Below are 14,761 nucleotides of genomic sequence, written 5' to 3' on the forward strand. Positions count from 1 at the left end.
ACAGTGAGATAAGCACTCTTACACCTGCCGGTGGGATGTAAATCACTACAGCTTTCGTGGAAAGCTCCTTAGCTGTGGGAATTGAAACCTTCAGCAGTCATCCCCTTTAATCCGATCACTGCAACTTCTGGGAACCCGTTCAAAGGAGACCATCTTCAGCATGGGAAAAGTTTATGCATCAAGATGTTCACTAGTTTCTGCTCATTCATGCATTCAGCCTACGCTTAGTGGTCACAAGCTCAGAACTGAGCACTGTGCTAGGTCAAGGATTCAGAGGTGAGCAAGACACATACCTTGTCTTCCAGGAGCGGGGTCAGCAAGATGTGGATGGCCAGAAAGAGGGGAATAGGGTCAGAGGACAGATGGCAAAGAGAGGAATGGAACAGCATAGCAAAGGCTGTGATTAGTGTAAATACAAGAGAGCATTAAGGGCAAACTAGTGGATGGCACCTGAGCCTGGACAGATGGGGAAGAAGTCAGGGAAGCTTTCTGGAGGAGGTGCCCTTTAAGCTAGGAGCTGAAGGATTGGAAGTTATCCAGGCAGAGAAGGCAGTGGAGGGGAAAGGGAGATCCGTGAAAAAGGAACAGTGATGTGTAGAAGTGAGGAAGTGAGAGAGAGCTTAGAAAGCACGTGGAACTGTAGGTCCTCCGCAGGGGTGGGTGGAGTGTGGATGGGGGAGTGATGAGAGGTAAGGCTGGGGATAAGCTTGAACCAGGTCACCCGGGACCCACGTTCTAGGCTAAGGGGTTTGGACTTCGTCTTGAGGCCCTGTGGAGCCCTTTTCAGGCCTTCCCTTCAAGGAGTGATGCAGCCAGATTTTTATTTGAAAAGTACTCCAGCCTGGACATGGAGTGGGAGGCAGTGGGCATGCCTGGAGGCAGGAAGACAGGTCAGTATTGGCAGTGGGTTGGGGAGGAGTAGGTGATGAATGGCTGTTGAGGTAGGGTGGGCAGGACTTGGGGACCAGGAAAGGAGATGAAGGCTACTAGTCTGGTTGGCGGAGAAGGCAATGGCAACCCACTCCAGTACTCTTGCCTGGAAAATCCCATGAATGGAGGAGCCTGGTAGGCTATAGTCCATGGGGTCGCTAGGAGTCGGGCATGACTGAACGACTTCACTTTCACTTTTCACTTTCATGCATTGGAGAAGGAAATGGCAACCCACTCCAGTGTTCCTGCCTGGAAAATCCCAGGGACAGGGGAGCCTAGTGGGCTGCTGTCTATGGGGTCACACAGAGTTGGACACGGCTGAGGTGACTTAGCAGCAGCAGCAGCAGCAGCAGTCTGGTTGGAGTTAAGGAGCTGGAGCCCAGAAGGCAGGTAGGCAGTCCAAGGAGAGAGTTCTGGGACTCCCCAGGAGGGCAAGGATGCTGTGGAAGTGGGAGAGAGCAGAGGGAGGAGAGCCAGGGCCCAGCACCGAGGACACAGTTGGGGACGGGCAGGGGGGCTGAGTGAGCCGAGGAGGAAATGGAGGTGGAGGCAGGTGGCTCTTCCCAGAAGTTTGACTGTAAAAGGAGAGAGAAAGGATGGTAACTGAAGAGGTTGAGGGATTGGGACTGATGGAGGCGTGTGTGTTTCTTTTACCAGGGAGACTTGAGCTTGGTTGAACAAGAGCTAGAGAGCACCCGTGAAGGCATTATGCGGGCCACTCAGATACAACTGGGAAAGGCCCCAGTGTCCAGCTAAGTACACTTTTTATGAAGGTTCTATAGTCACATGGAAAAATCTTACACAAAAACCTTCAATGGAAAAAGCAAGACCTAAACTTCATAGCTCTGTGATTACAGGTCTAGCAATGAAAACATGCAGCAGAAGACTGAAAGGAAGAAGTATCTGTGTAATAGGTTATGGGAGGGTTTTTCCCTTTATTTTTCCTCCCATTTGTCTCTAACGTGCTTTTATTGCTTTTTTTAATGAAGGAAAAATACAGAGCCATTTAGAAAGAGCAAGCAGTTTTAAGCCTTTCTAGTGACTGCAGGGTGAAGTCCACCCTCTCAGTCCTGCCTACAGAGCCTACAAAATCATTTCACACACTCACACCAGACCCAGCTTTCCCCTTCTAGAAACGAGACTTCATAGCCGGCAGGCCAAGGTGGTTCTCCTAGCATTGCTGGAAAAAGCAGATGGAGATAAACCACCCCAGTGTTGGTCTGTGGAGAGGTGGATGAATGAGTAATGCATCCCCGTGTAACGCAGAGCAGCCTCGACATTGAAAAGGATGAGGTTGGTGGATACATGCTCTCTGGAAAAGAGGGCCTAAGGGACTCAGTGGAAGAGGAAGTAACAGAACTGTGCATAGAGGCTGACCTCACTTCTGTGAGGGGAAGGCTCCCGTGCCCATGCACCTGTGCATGTGTTCTTTTATAAAATGTACACAGATGTGTACATCTGTGTTCTTTTATGAAAACGTAGGAGAAAATCTGGAACGGCACTACCCAATAGAAATATAGTGTGAGCCAGGAGTGTAAATTAAAATTTTCTATTAATAGTAGCCATGTTAAGAGAGTGGAAAGAACTGAAGTTTTAATAATTTAATCCAATGTATCATTTCAGTATGTAATCGATATAAACATTATTGAGCTATTTTACAGTTGCTCTTGGAAACGAGACTGCCCCCTGGAGGGACACCATGAGGTGGGTGGCAAGGGCAGGAAATGCTGGAGCAGAGCCTTCTGTGCCGTCTCATGCTCTTAAGCCTGTCCCTCCATCCAAGGCAGCCAGGCAGAGCCATCCCCAAGTGGTCGAGGTGGGCTCTACCCATCAGTCCTGGGAGGGTTCTGACACCTAGGCCTTCCACAGGCACCCACCAGGTCCTGCCAACCCCTCCTCCTATGTCGCAGCCTGGGAACCCTAGTCCACAGAGGCATCTGCCTGACCCACTGTTCCCAGTTCCTTGCTCAGACAATTTTAAAAGGACCCCCCACCCAGCTCCCACCTGCAGGAGGCCATCTCTCAAGGCCGCCTCACACGTGCTCCTGGACCCTCCTCACTTTCAGGAGGTGGTTAAAGATCAGTAGTTAGTTCCTAAGTGGGAATAAGTTTGCAGACCTGGATGGTCACTCCCAGTGGGAATAGAGAGCTCTGTTTCAGTGGAAGGTGCACCCCAAAGTCTGTTCTCTGTTCACCATGGGGTCAGAGTTAAGGGCAGCAGGAGAGTCACCATACTCTTCACAGGCTACAAGATCTCCCAGGAGGCAGTCTATCCCCTCTGCCCCGTTCATGCCCTGGCTCGTCTGTACTCCATGGCGATGTCCCTCCAGCCACTTTCCCCCATGGACCTCTATGGCTCAGCTCGTTCTTAGCGGGCCAGCCTTGGTGCCGCCTCCTTGACTGTTCTGGCCACCAGACTGGACTCTCTCAGGACAGCTGTCATGCCCCCATCTTCCCCCAGACACTGGCAGTGTCCCCACTCACCTGGATCCTTCCCCGAAAGCCATGTCAAGGAGCAGGTGGGACAGCCTTCCAAGAACCACCTCAGCCAAGAGCCAGGGAAGAAATGACCTGGTGACTGGGACAAAGCCGTTCCAGGCCATGTGTCAGAAACCACACCCCCAGGACCAAGTGGGATGAACTGCCTGGAGGACCCCCCACCCTGGGGCCAATCACCTGGAAGAGGGTGGATCTGAGTACGGTGGCTCTGGTTGGCCAGAGGCACTGAGCCATGTTGTCCCAACACTTTTTCCTCCCCTCTGGGGGGGGAAGGGGGGGTGGGGCGGGTCCTCGTGCTCCCCCCTTCAGGTCCTCTGTCCTATTTGCCACCCAGCGAGAACCCAGTTCTGCAGAGTTCCAGCCACAACTCAAGGGTACCTGATTTGTGACTTTGCATAGTTCACCTCCAGGAGCCCTTGACCTCTTCAGTAAAACGGTGTGCACACCAGCCAGCCAGGATAGGGTAAGAGCAACACAAGACCGTAAGATGGAAAGGTTCTGGAAAGGTTTTTACCAGGCAGTTTTTTTTTTTCTTCAAGTGCAGAATATGACTCATCAGAAATCAATCTCATAGATTATGGCCAAGATTTTAAAATTAAGAACATCAACTGAAAATTATCAGAAAATTAGGTATTATTCTGTTCTGCTTCAGTTACATACATCTCAGTACATATGTGAGGGTGGGGAACAAACTTTCAGTCACGATCTGAAGTTCTGCAAAATTCTGTGTAAGGCATGATCAGGAGCGTATATGTGTTGAAGGAAGCACCCTTCAGACTGAGGCCTTCCACTCAGAGTGAAGAGACAGCAGGGGTGTTTACCTGTGTCAGCCCTGCAGATCCACCATACCCTCTTTTGGGAGTTTCGGCTCCCTCTCCCACCTCACATACAAGGACAGACTCAGGCTGGGCCTGGCTTTGTCCTCCAGAAAGCGAAAGTCAAGGTCCAGCATGGACTCGCCAAGCTGCACAGGCCACAGTGGCCTGCTCCCCTGCCCTGGAGTGGGGTGGGCAACATGGGGATCTTCCTGGGGGACCCTCCCCACTCCCTCAGCCCAGGGTCCCATGCTGGCCCCTGTCCTGCTAGCCATTCCCGACCTTCCGGAACACCAGACTTCCCAAGTGCTAGCTCCATCCTGTGGGTGGTCAACTAGTCAGTTATTTGTTTCTCCTCTTCCTCCAGGAAGTAGTTACAACTTAAAGGTTTTCCGGAGAGTTGTCATCAAGATGTGGGTATTGGCTCTTAAAAGTTCCCTGCTAATCAATCTCCCTGGGGCCCTGTTACAGAGTTGAGTGCATAAGTGGCCTGTGCTTGGGAGGCCCCTTCCTGAGACAGAGACTCTCCTAATAGTTGGCTATTTCAGCATCCAAAGAATGCTCAGCTGTCGAGTGAGGCAGAGCTACCCCAAGGGCGGTGCTGGACATGGAGCCACACCCACCACAGGTGCGAGTGTGAGGGTGGGGAGCTCTGGGCTCTGCCTCCCGTGTGCCAGGTATTCCTGGCGAACAGCGTCCTGTCTCCCCAGAGGCAGTGGCGGGTCAGGGAGGCTCAGAGTTGAAGGGGCCCTGGACCCTTGCACTCCCAAGGAACACCCGTGAAGAACAGGTGGGATCTGAACCGGGGCTAAGCGTGCCCTCAAATGACGCGGCAAAGCATGGAGGATGCGCTCTCCAGTTCAGGTGGCCGTCCCTCTCCCAGCCCAGGGACCCACCCTCTCCTTGCAGGTGAAAAGTAGCTCTTCAGGATGACGGAAAGGCATCCCCAGGGGAGAAAGGCACAGAAGGAATGGATTTTATGGATTTATTTTTAAAAAACAAAAAAGGTTAAAAAAGTCCTTCATTTCCAACCCTGCCTGGGGGTGTGAGTGGGGAACAGAATGAACTGAGAAGGGCACCCACCCGCCCCTGGGGAGAGTCCGACTCTTCCCGGGAGCCTGCAGCATGCAGGGCAGGTCAGAGGCCGGCCTCGCCCTTCCCGCCCCGCCTCCTCCATGGGCAGCTCACACTGCTGCCAGCAAGTTCCAGAAGTGTGGGAGCCGAGGCTGAAGGCTGCCCTCTTCACCTCAGCGGTCACTCCAGCTCTTCTGCCCTGGATGTTCTCTGGGCCCCACCACTGGGCTCTCAGGGTGGGCGGACAGGCAAGACCAGGAGGTTCGGCCTGGCCCAGCCCACTGGCAGCTTCCTTAATGCCATCTGTGACGCAGCAGGGCAGCTGGGGCGGGGGGCATCACAGTGCGGGAAGGGGCTGCAGAGACACCACGACAATCTGGAAAGGAAAATCTCCTGCTAACCTGCATCGCTTTCTGACCCTGCCTCTGCACCGAGGCGGCCCTTTTTCCCGTTCCCCATCCCGAGGCTGAGTGGAGTCCAGGACAAAGCACTAAGTGGCTGTTTGCTACAAAACACCTGGAGATGCCGGGGGGGCTCTCGGCCCGTCAGTCAGTCCAGGCTCCCACACAGTCACACAGTCACACACACAGCGTTAAGGCGTCTGTACCAGCAGGTGTGGCCAAACCGGGCCCAGCTTCTCTCCCTCCACCTGCAGGGGTGAGGGGGGAGAACCCTTCTGGCGGCTTCAGTAACAGCTGAAGTGGGAGAAGCTGGCAATGGAAGAGCGAGCTGGGCCCCGAGAAAGAGGAGGAGGAAGGCAGGTGGGGGCTTCTGCGGCCTCTCTCCAGGCCCGGCGGCTGCCCTGGGAAGTGACCCAACTCAGGTTGGGAGCCCTGACCACATACCCCCTGGAAAATGGGGGACAGAAAGAGGGGAAGAGAAGCGGGGCTAGAGTTGTGGGACTTTGGAGGAAGCCAGTGCTATCAATATTTACAAGCATAAAGCCCCATCTTCTGTGCCACCTACCTCTCTGCCCCTCCCACAGAAAGAAAGGCCCCTGAGAGCCACCTAGGAGGTCCTGAGACCTCCCCCCAGCCACGCCCCACAGCGGGGCCCTTCCCTCCACTGGCCCTGCTCTGGGCCCCCAGGAGTGTCCGCCGGCTCTGCTCGGTCGGGAGGAGCCCCGGCGCCCGGCCAGCCCTAGGAGTCCTTGAGCATGCTGATGCGTGCGTAGATCTTGAGGGCGGGCCCCAGCTTGATGTTCATGGCGCTCATCAGGTGGTCCTCCTTGAGCAGCAGCAGAGCTTGCCCATCGATCTCCTGGGCACGGAACTCCTCCGCGATTTCCTGGCAGCCTGAGGGGATGTGACCAAAGACAGTGTCAACCAGGGCTCCACACGGTCACCCCTTCAGAAGCCCCGTTTCACTCGACCTTCACGACCACCCCATAAGGAAGCTGATGCTGTTCTCACTTTACAGCTTGAGAGGCTCAGAGACTTAGCCAGAGTAGCCAGACTCCGCAATGGCCTCCTTGTTTACATGTGTACTTGTTCACCCGCCACCCCCTCAATGGACAGGGCTACCCCGGGGAAGCGACAGCATGGGATTTCCGAGGCTGGATCATAAAGGGCACAGCATTTCACCTTAGTCTTTTGGATAAATCTCTTTTGGAGTGAGTCAGCCCCGATGTCAGGAGGGCCCTCAAGCAGCACTCTGGAGAGGCCTGCCTGGAGAGGGACTGAGGCTTTCTGCCCAGAGTCAGCCCCCACAACCCTGGGACTGCGGCTGGAAGGGGGTTCCTCCAGCTCCAGGCCTGTAGGTACCTGCACCCCCGCTGCCATCATGATGGGGTCCTTGAAAGATGAGCCAGAAGTGCCCACTAAGCCACTCCCCAGAACTCTTGAGATGTGATGACTATTGTAGGCCACTAGGCTTGGGATAACATTTCTCAGAAGTGAATTAACTAATACAGATTTTGGTACCTGGAAGAGGGGGTGCTGCCATCACCACCCCTTAGCAGTGTGGGTGTGGGCCTGGGATGCAGCAGTGGGTGGGGGCGGGAGTCACTTCGAGGGGAATATCTAGGTTCCCTGAGAGACTTTGCAGAAGCCTGATGGCCTTTGAGGAGACTGCTGGGGAGGCTTAAAGCAAAGTGAGGAAATGGTTACTGGAAACTGCAAGAAGAGGGATCCTTGGTATGAAATGGAAAATTTAGCCACACTGTTGCTGGTGGTGACCTGGTGAGTGTGAGACTCCCACTGAACCAGCACTTCAGCTCACGGGACACCAGGCAGAACCTGCAGGTGCCGCCTGGCTTCCCAGCGCGGCTGTGGGAAATGCGAGGGGAAAAACTGGGAAACAGCGAAGAACCTGGATTTGCTGCTTTTGAAAATCCTCAGCCTCTCCAGATGGCAAATGATGCTAAAATTAAGAAATGGTTTCTAGTGCTTGTTTCAGCAGCACATAAACTTAAAAAAAAAAAAAAAAAAAAAGGTTTCCAGGCAAAGACCAAATCCAGGACAGTCAAAAAAACAGTTTAAAGATGAGACAGCGGGGGTGACTTAAATCATCTGTTAAATCTGCAGAAAGCTCTAAGGTGCGGCCTCAGAGAACTGCTGGATCAAATGCTCTCTCAGGATTTTATGGGCGTGACTCACAGTCTCTCCATTCAACAGACAGGCTCCTCAGACTGTTAACGCCATAGTCCCTCAGCTTCAGAAGAAGCTTAATATGGAGTAGGGCTTGTCTTGAAGACACTTTTGGATAAGATTTATTTAAAAAGCCCACAAAGAGGAAGAGACTTGTCTGGCAGAAACACCACTCACTTGGACTGAAAGGGTCAGAGGTAATAGGAAATAAAGGCATCAGGAAGTAGGCTGAGCAAACAACTCCACCAGCTACCTCCTTTCAAGGGTGAGGAAGGATGAGTCAGGGTGGAACTCAGAGAGGAGGAGAATCATTCCAGGCTTGGACTCCTCGTTATCAAGGAAATGCCCACACACGCCTGGTGTGGACTGGTGACTCCTGCAGCCTCCTGTGTGCTCCCTTCTTCAACAGGCACATCTACCGCGATGACCTTGTGCCCGTCCCACCATCTCCTAGGTTCGTGGAGGGAAGACAACGACCTTCCTCATTCTCAGGTGTGAAGGCTGAGGGAACCCTCCCTGAGGAGCTGGACCCATCGAGCTTCATCTGGGCCTGGACCTGAGTCAGATGCTGAGATCTTAAGACCTTGAACCACTGCTGTGATGGGATGAGACCCGTGGGGCCTCGGGTCGGGGTGGGGGTGTTCTGTATGAGGGAGGAACTTGAATTACCGGGGTGAACTATACTAACTGGCCTCCAAGTAGCTCCCTCCAATAACGCTTGCTTTCATGTCTTCATGAAGCCTTCACAATGAATAGGGTTGACCTGTGTGGTCAATAAGATACTGCTGAAGTGATAATATGTGATTTCTGAGGCTAGATCATAAAGGGCACAACAGGTGGCTTCCACCTTGCTCTCTTAGATCTCCTCCTGGGGGGTCAACTGGCTGCCATATCACAAGAATCCTAGAGCACGAGTGTTCTGAAGAGACCCATGTGGACAGTGACCGAGGCCTCTTGCCAATGGCCATCCCCTCCCTGAGAATCGCATGAGTGAGGCATCTGAGGATGGATCTAACAGCCCCAATCAAGCCTTCAGATGGCCTCAGCCTTGGCTGACACCACAGCCTCCTAAGAATGCCTGTGGCAGAACTGCCCACCCCAACCACCTGTGTGCTGACGAACTGTGGGGCTGCAGCAATAGATAATGAGCACACTGGGTTAAGTGTCCGAGCCAAGACTTGAGCCCAGTTCTGTTTAACTCCGAAGCCCGCTTTCAACCACCATAGCCCACTTCAGTCTCTGAGTGAACTGGCTTATGGCCACCACAACCCAGCCAGAGCCTGGGTGAGACTGGCAGGAGAAACCGTGAAAAGCTTTGGGGCCTTAATGAGCGCAGCGGTGCAGATGCGAGCTCTGTCTTTCGAGCTTCATTTCCAGATCCTTGCCCTGAGACCCTGCATGCCCGGGGTCAAGGGCAGCCTGTGGCTCCCTCACGTGCTTCTGCGTCTCTGCCCCGGCTGCTCCCTCCATCAGGCACAGGCCTGCGCGTCCACTGCCACTTGGTGTCCGCCTTCTGCGTTCTCCTTGACAGCGTTCCTACACTCCCACCTGACGCCCCTCCCAACTCGCCCCGGAAACACACAGGGTAGGTCACGTCATCATCGCCACACAGGCCCCTGGCAGAACCCAGATATGCTGGCGTCTGGCCACAGGACACCAGTCAGGGCACTGTGCTAGAAGGTAAGCGCTCACAGGCAGGCATCCCCTCACGCTTATCTCTGCCCCGTTCCTCAACCTGCATCTCTCACTGAACCGCCCGGTCTCTCCTGGGGGTTAGGTCTCTCACGCCCTCTCATTCTTTGCTACTCCAGGCAGGCATGGAACTCCCAAGGGTCTCACCTGGCAGAGAGCGGATGAATTCGTAGACGTCGTCCACGTTCCACTTGGTGGGCTCACTTGGCAGGAAGTGGTGGCCCATGCCCACCAGGTCCCGCATGTGCACGTCAGGGAGCTCCAGGTCCCGCGGGCCTTGTCGCCGGCGGGAGGTGGACGAGCTGGCTGAGATGGGTGACAAGGGTTCCTCATAGCTTGAGTTATCTGAGCAACGGCTGGAGTCTTCCTGGCTGTGCGTTAGCTGCAGGGCAGCCGTAACTGAAAGGGGTACGGTGCCTGTCGGCTGGGAGCAGAGAGAAACAGTTTTCTTCAGGATGGAGGAGTAAACCAACTCTAGCAAGAGTGCTGGACAAAAGCAGGTAGCCTCCCCTTTCTACGTGGTTGGCTGCTATGTACTTTTGAATTCTACATCAAAAAGTATCTTTTGCAATGTCTTCTCTCTGATCCTAAGCAGAGTGAGTCCCAGTACTGGTGCACGTACCACCCTGCACTGCAATAATCTCATTATAGGTCTATTCTTTCTCGTAGATGTAGGTTTATTTAACCAGGGCTCTATGGGTTTTGGGGAATGGTCTGTGTACCACCTGAAAGAGCATGTAGATTTTCTTGTGTGTGTCCATTTTTGGCTTTCATCAGATTCTTAAAGAGGTTTTAAGAGCAAAACAATAAGTAGCAAAACAAACATACGGTCTAAAGCATCACACTAGGCTGTGAGTTCTTGCAGCACAATTCAGAGCTTTAGTGCCTAACAGTTCCTGGCACACAGCTGGTGCTGAAACATACTTAATGAATAGAACATCCAGTTTTTGATAGAGACCTTCAAGGATTCAGTGCTCTGATACACAGAGAAGCAAAAAGGTGGGGAGATGAAGGGTGTTAGCTTCTTCTCCCCTAGCCCTTCAGGTAAGGTAGGCGTAGCTACCTGGGACAGCCTGTGTCTTCATGGGCAGCCCCAGAAGTCAAGGATGGAGGTAGAGTGGGAGAATGGGGTGAGCAGAGGCAAGGTCAAGGAAGAGGGACCCTGGGTCCCTCTTGAACACCCATGGCTCTAAAAGAGCTCTCTAAAGGGACATGGGAAAGGCTTGACTTGATACATCAGGAGATATGAGAATATAATGGAGCACTGACCGCCACAGCAGAAAGGACGGTGGGCACCCAGGGTTGTGCTAGGAAGGGAAGTCGGTGGAGACTTGAGAGAATGAGCTCCAGGCTCTGCCGGCCTCTCACCTGCTTCTTGGTATCCTTGGTAAGGGTTGGCAGACTGGCTTTGCTGGCCCGACGGCGGTTGTGGGTAGTGGCTCCTGCCTTCTGCAGCTTGCTCCGGTCCGAGTGGAAAAGCCCCACTCGTTTGGTGCACCCCACGTTGTACCTGCCAGTCAGGGGAACAAGGGAGGTCAGGGCAGTTGCAGGGTGCCCATGGGCCCCAGGAGGAATAACAGCAGCTAAGGGGCAAAATCTGAGTCTGTCTACTCGTTCCAATCCTAAGTCTATCACTCAGGACTGGCTGTGTGAATCTGGACAAGTCGCTCAGGACCTCTGTTTTCCCATCTGGAGTTGGGGATGAGACCACTCACTTTCTGTAACTGGTCTGGCAGTTACACAAGCTTGTGCTTGACCCAACTGCCTGGGTTGCGGTAAGAACTCAGGGCTGCCCTATTCTATTCCACATGTTACCTGTGCCAAGAAGCTAGTGTCCCCTGTTCTGATGCGGGACAGCTTGGCAAAGCATCACAAAGGTGCCAGGAGGACCTCCAGCATAGCCCGAGGGGGAGGAAGGCTGGGACACCCCTACTCTAACTTGTCCGCAGGGCCCCTCTACCTGGGGGCCTCGAGTCCCTTCTTTTGGGAGCTCGGGCCCCTTCCACCTTGGCACAAGGACCACACAGCACTTAAGAGTCAGACGTCTAGATTCCCAGCTCAAAGACTTTAGGCACAACTACTTCTTGTGCCTCAGTTTCCTGTGTTTCTCAGTTTCCTATCACGTATAAAGGACCTGACAGCAATACCTGTCTCACACGGTTACTCAAGACGAGATGACACAATGCATATTAACGCTTGGCACAGAGACCTGCATACGGCAGGCCCACAATAAACACTGGTGTCTGCTGTGATCATCTGTCTTCTGAGTCGGGTGAAAGCTCACAAAGGAAATGCAGTCAGTACAGTGTCAGGGCAACATTTCCAGTGGGGGCTTAGGTAACCCTAAGGAGATGGGAGCTGCCAGAGCCAGGTGCCAGGGCTGCCCAGGAGGGCCAGACAGCTAAACGCCTCTTCCTTCCCAAGTGGGCTTAATGCTGCTTTCCCAGACCTGCTCATGGAGTTCTCGGGTGAACAAGTGACAGGACACTGCTTCCAGGCAGGGCACGGAAATAGGGCGCTGGGCACCAAGGCGCAGCCCTAAGAGGAGGCAGGGGCTGGGCACAGCAGCGGGGTGAGGGCACTTACCTTTTTGCACAAGCCATGGAACAGAAGCGCTTGGAACGCTTGAACTTGTAGGCGAAGTCCACCCGGCCACAGAGCTCGCACTTGAGTTTGAGGGGAGTACCCTCCTCTTTGGATTCTGAAAGGCATGAAAGTTTGTAAGTGTGGACAGTGAGTGGTCCCCACAGGACCGTCCACAGCCTGCCCTGGGGCCTCTCACACTCCGCCCAGCCTGTCCTTGTGCTCATAGCCATGCCCTGCAGCAGCGGTCTGGACAGTGCCAAACCACTTTCCCCGCTGTTTTAGGAAGGGCTATGATTTCGTCCCCTGGACACCTGGCAGTTTCTTCTTTTAGGGGCTAGAAGACAAAACACGGTGGGGAAGAACTAGCGGCCCCCTCTTTATGACTCTAGGAGAGAGAACAGGCGACCCTCTAGAGGGAAAGTGCTAATACTGTCACCACTGGTCTGCAATCATCCTACCCTTCCTGGGGGTGTCTGGCTGGCTGCTGGCCTGGGTGTCAGAGCCCAGGAGATGGCGGCCCCGCCTCCATTTAGCCGGGGGCTTCTGTGGCAAGTGCAGCCCTCACTGGCTTCACTGTGCCTCTGCGCTGGCCCCTCTCCTGAGTGCAGGCCCCTGAGGCAGAAAAAGAAGGCGGCAACTTGCCTGGGGCCGCACTGGCTGGCCTACACCTCAGCAGTAACTCCTGGGGATCCCGGGGCTGGAGTGGAAGAGGACACACGTTTCCCCCGGGACAGGAGCTCCTGTCTGCTTTTGAGGGATGGGGCTGAGTGCACACTGGGGGAAACGTTTGGTCAATCAACATGTTCACACACTTTCTGGCTCCGAGACCCTCTGTGGACACCAGGAAAGGACCTTCCAGCCTTGCTGATGTCCTGCTCCACCCTGCCCGAAGCCCCAGCATCCAGGGTCTGGCATGCTACCTTGCAGATAGGGCTCCTCCATCTCTGAGTCAGTGGTGGTGGTATGGTCCTGCTGCGGAAGTTTCTCAGGCAAGAACCCCTGTGCATACTTCTTCTTGAGATTCCCCACCAGCAGGGACGAGCGTCCCACCTAGAGGACAAGGCGACAGGGAGGCCGTGAGGGTCAGGTGGGCAGGCTCCCTTGCTCTCAGCCTCATCACAATCACAAGTATAAAGCACCCAGGCGCAGAGGTCACCCCCCACCACCATCCAGGCACACCTGCTCAAGGCCTGTTTTGCTGCTGAGCTCATGAGGCAAGAGGCCAATGGCCACCAAAGGACGGGGATGAAAATGGCTTCAGCCCAGGACTGACAGATGGTTTAGAGGGTCAAGAGGGTATCTCTTCTCCCAAGTTGTCTAAGGGGCACAGGTTCCGGCATCACTGGAACCAGGGCCAGGCCCTAGCCCTCACGTCTTGGGGCAGGAACATGGCTGAGGCTGCGTGTGAGTCTATAGGTGACACAAGAGTCCCGGCAACCATTCCTGGACCCCTTACTGCTCTCCCTTACCACTGCCCTACCCAAGTCAGAGGGACAGGCAGCCACAGGGGAGAAGAGGAACATGAGAATGCAGGGCCACACTGAAAGGCCAATTCTGGACTGGCTCATTCACGCTTTGGTTTACCCCCTTTATTGCCTTTTGATCAGGCAGCCTGGTGGCCAGAGCTCTAGCGGGGAGACGGGCTGCTACCCCGTCTGCATCTACACTGTGAGGTTCTGGTGTTTCTCTAGGAGGCCAAAAGGAGGACTGAGTCTAATGAAGGAGGGGATGTGAAGGGCTAAAGCTCCTTGTAGCTAAGGGGCCACAGGCCTTGATGGACCTCCAGAGGGAAAGCAGATGAGAACCTGTCCAGGCATTTTTGTCTTCTGGCATTTCAGAAGGGCAGTCCACCCATCTCAGTTAATCAAGCTCAGAGGCTTTGACTGACTGTTTAAACCACTCATGGATCCAAAGAAAGCACAAAAGACAGATGGCATCCCATGAAGATGCTGTGTCTCTAACAACCAGTTAATTTTATCATGAGAGAGGCTGGAGTGCACCTGGCTCTGGGCCCCTCTCACCTATGGAGCAGGCAACCTGTCTCACCAAATTACACGTGCACTATCAGTGCTGGGTGCTGTGTTCTAATGAGCCATTTTCTTGCCTCTTCTGTATTTCCCTGCGGTATAACGCTTAACTTGAGACACTTGATGAAATGCCCCTTTCTGAACAGCCCCTTACTCTCACTCCTCTTTCAAGGCTCTGTCCCCAGAAAAGAAGCTTCAGGCGAGAACTCTGTTCACTTATCTTCCATTCAGATAGGTCTTGAGGATTCTCTTCTATACAGGTTCCCTTTGCTCTCTAATTGGCTAAAGGGTTGCCATTTGGGAGTTGTGGCATTCAAACCTGAACAAGGTCTCATTTCCCAAAGTACATCATCCTGCACCAACACCCCAGTGTGAACTCCCTTCTAACCAAGGGGTTCCCACTTCACCAGGTGGGGACACTGCTGAGTCTGTCTGGAAATTTCTAACTAAAGGGGTCATGCCAATTATTCTTAGTTACTGACCCCTTCTGGATCTTAGGAAGACAAGCCTACAAAGAAAATGGGTCTGACACTCCTTTGGGGGGAAATAA

General features: G+C 53.8%; 1 protein-coding gene across 2 annotated transcripts in view; it reads right to left on the reverse strand.

Annotated features, from left to right (window-relative positions):
• Positions 1-5,215: 5,215 nt before the first annotated feature.
• Positions 5,216-14,761, reverse strand: part of PHC2 (polyhomeotic homolog 2) — a 48,527-nt gene continuing 38,981 nt past the window's right edge. For both annotated transcript variants that reach the window (XM_061148501.1, XM_061148502.1), the window contains 5 exons: positions 13,105-13,234; positions 12,185-12,299; positions 10,967-11,108; positions 9,746-10,022; positions 5,216-6,613 (listed from right to left, as the gene is read on the reverse strand). In XM_061148501.1, coding sequence (XP_061004484.1) covers positions 6,459-6,613; positions 9,746-10,022; positions 10,967-11,108; positions 12,185-12,299; positions 13,105-13,234 — 819 coding nt within the window. In that variant the 3' untranslated portion in view covers positions 5,216-6,458. The remainder of the gene's footprint in view (positions 6,614-9,745; positions 10,023-10,966; positions 11,109-12,184; positions 12,300-13,104; positions 13,235-14,761) is intronic.

Source organism: Dama dama, chromosome 8 (genome assembly GCF_033118175.1).
Source record: "Dama dama isolate Ldn47 chromosome 8, ASM3311817v1, whole genome shotgun sequence".
NCBI classification, from domain to species: Eukaryota; Metazoa; Chordata; class Mammalia; order Artiodactyla; family Cervidae; genus Dama; species Dama dama.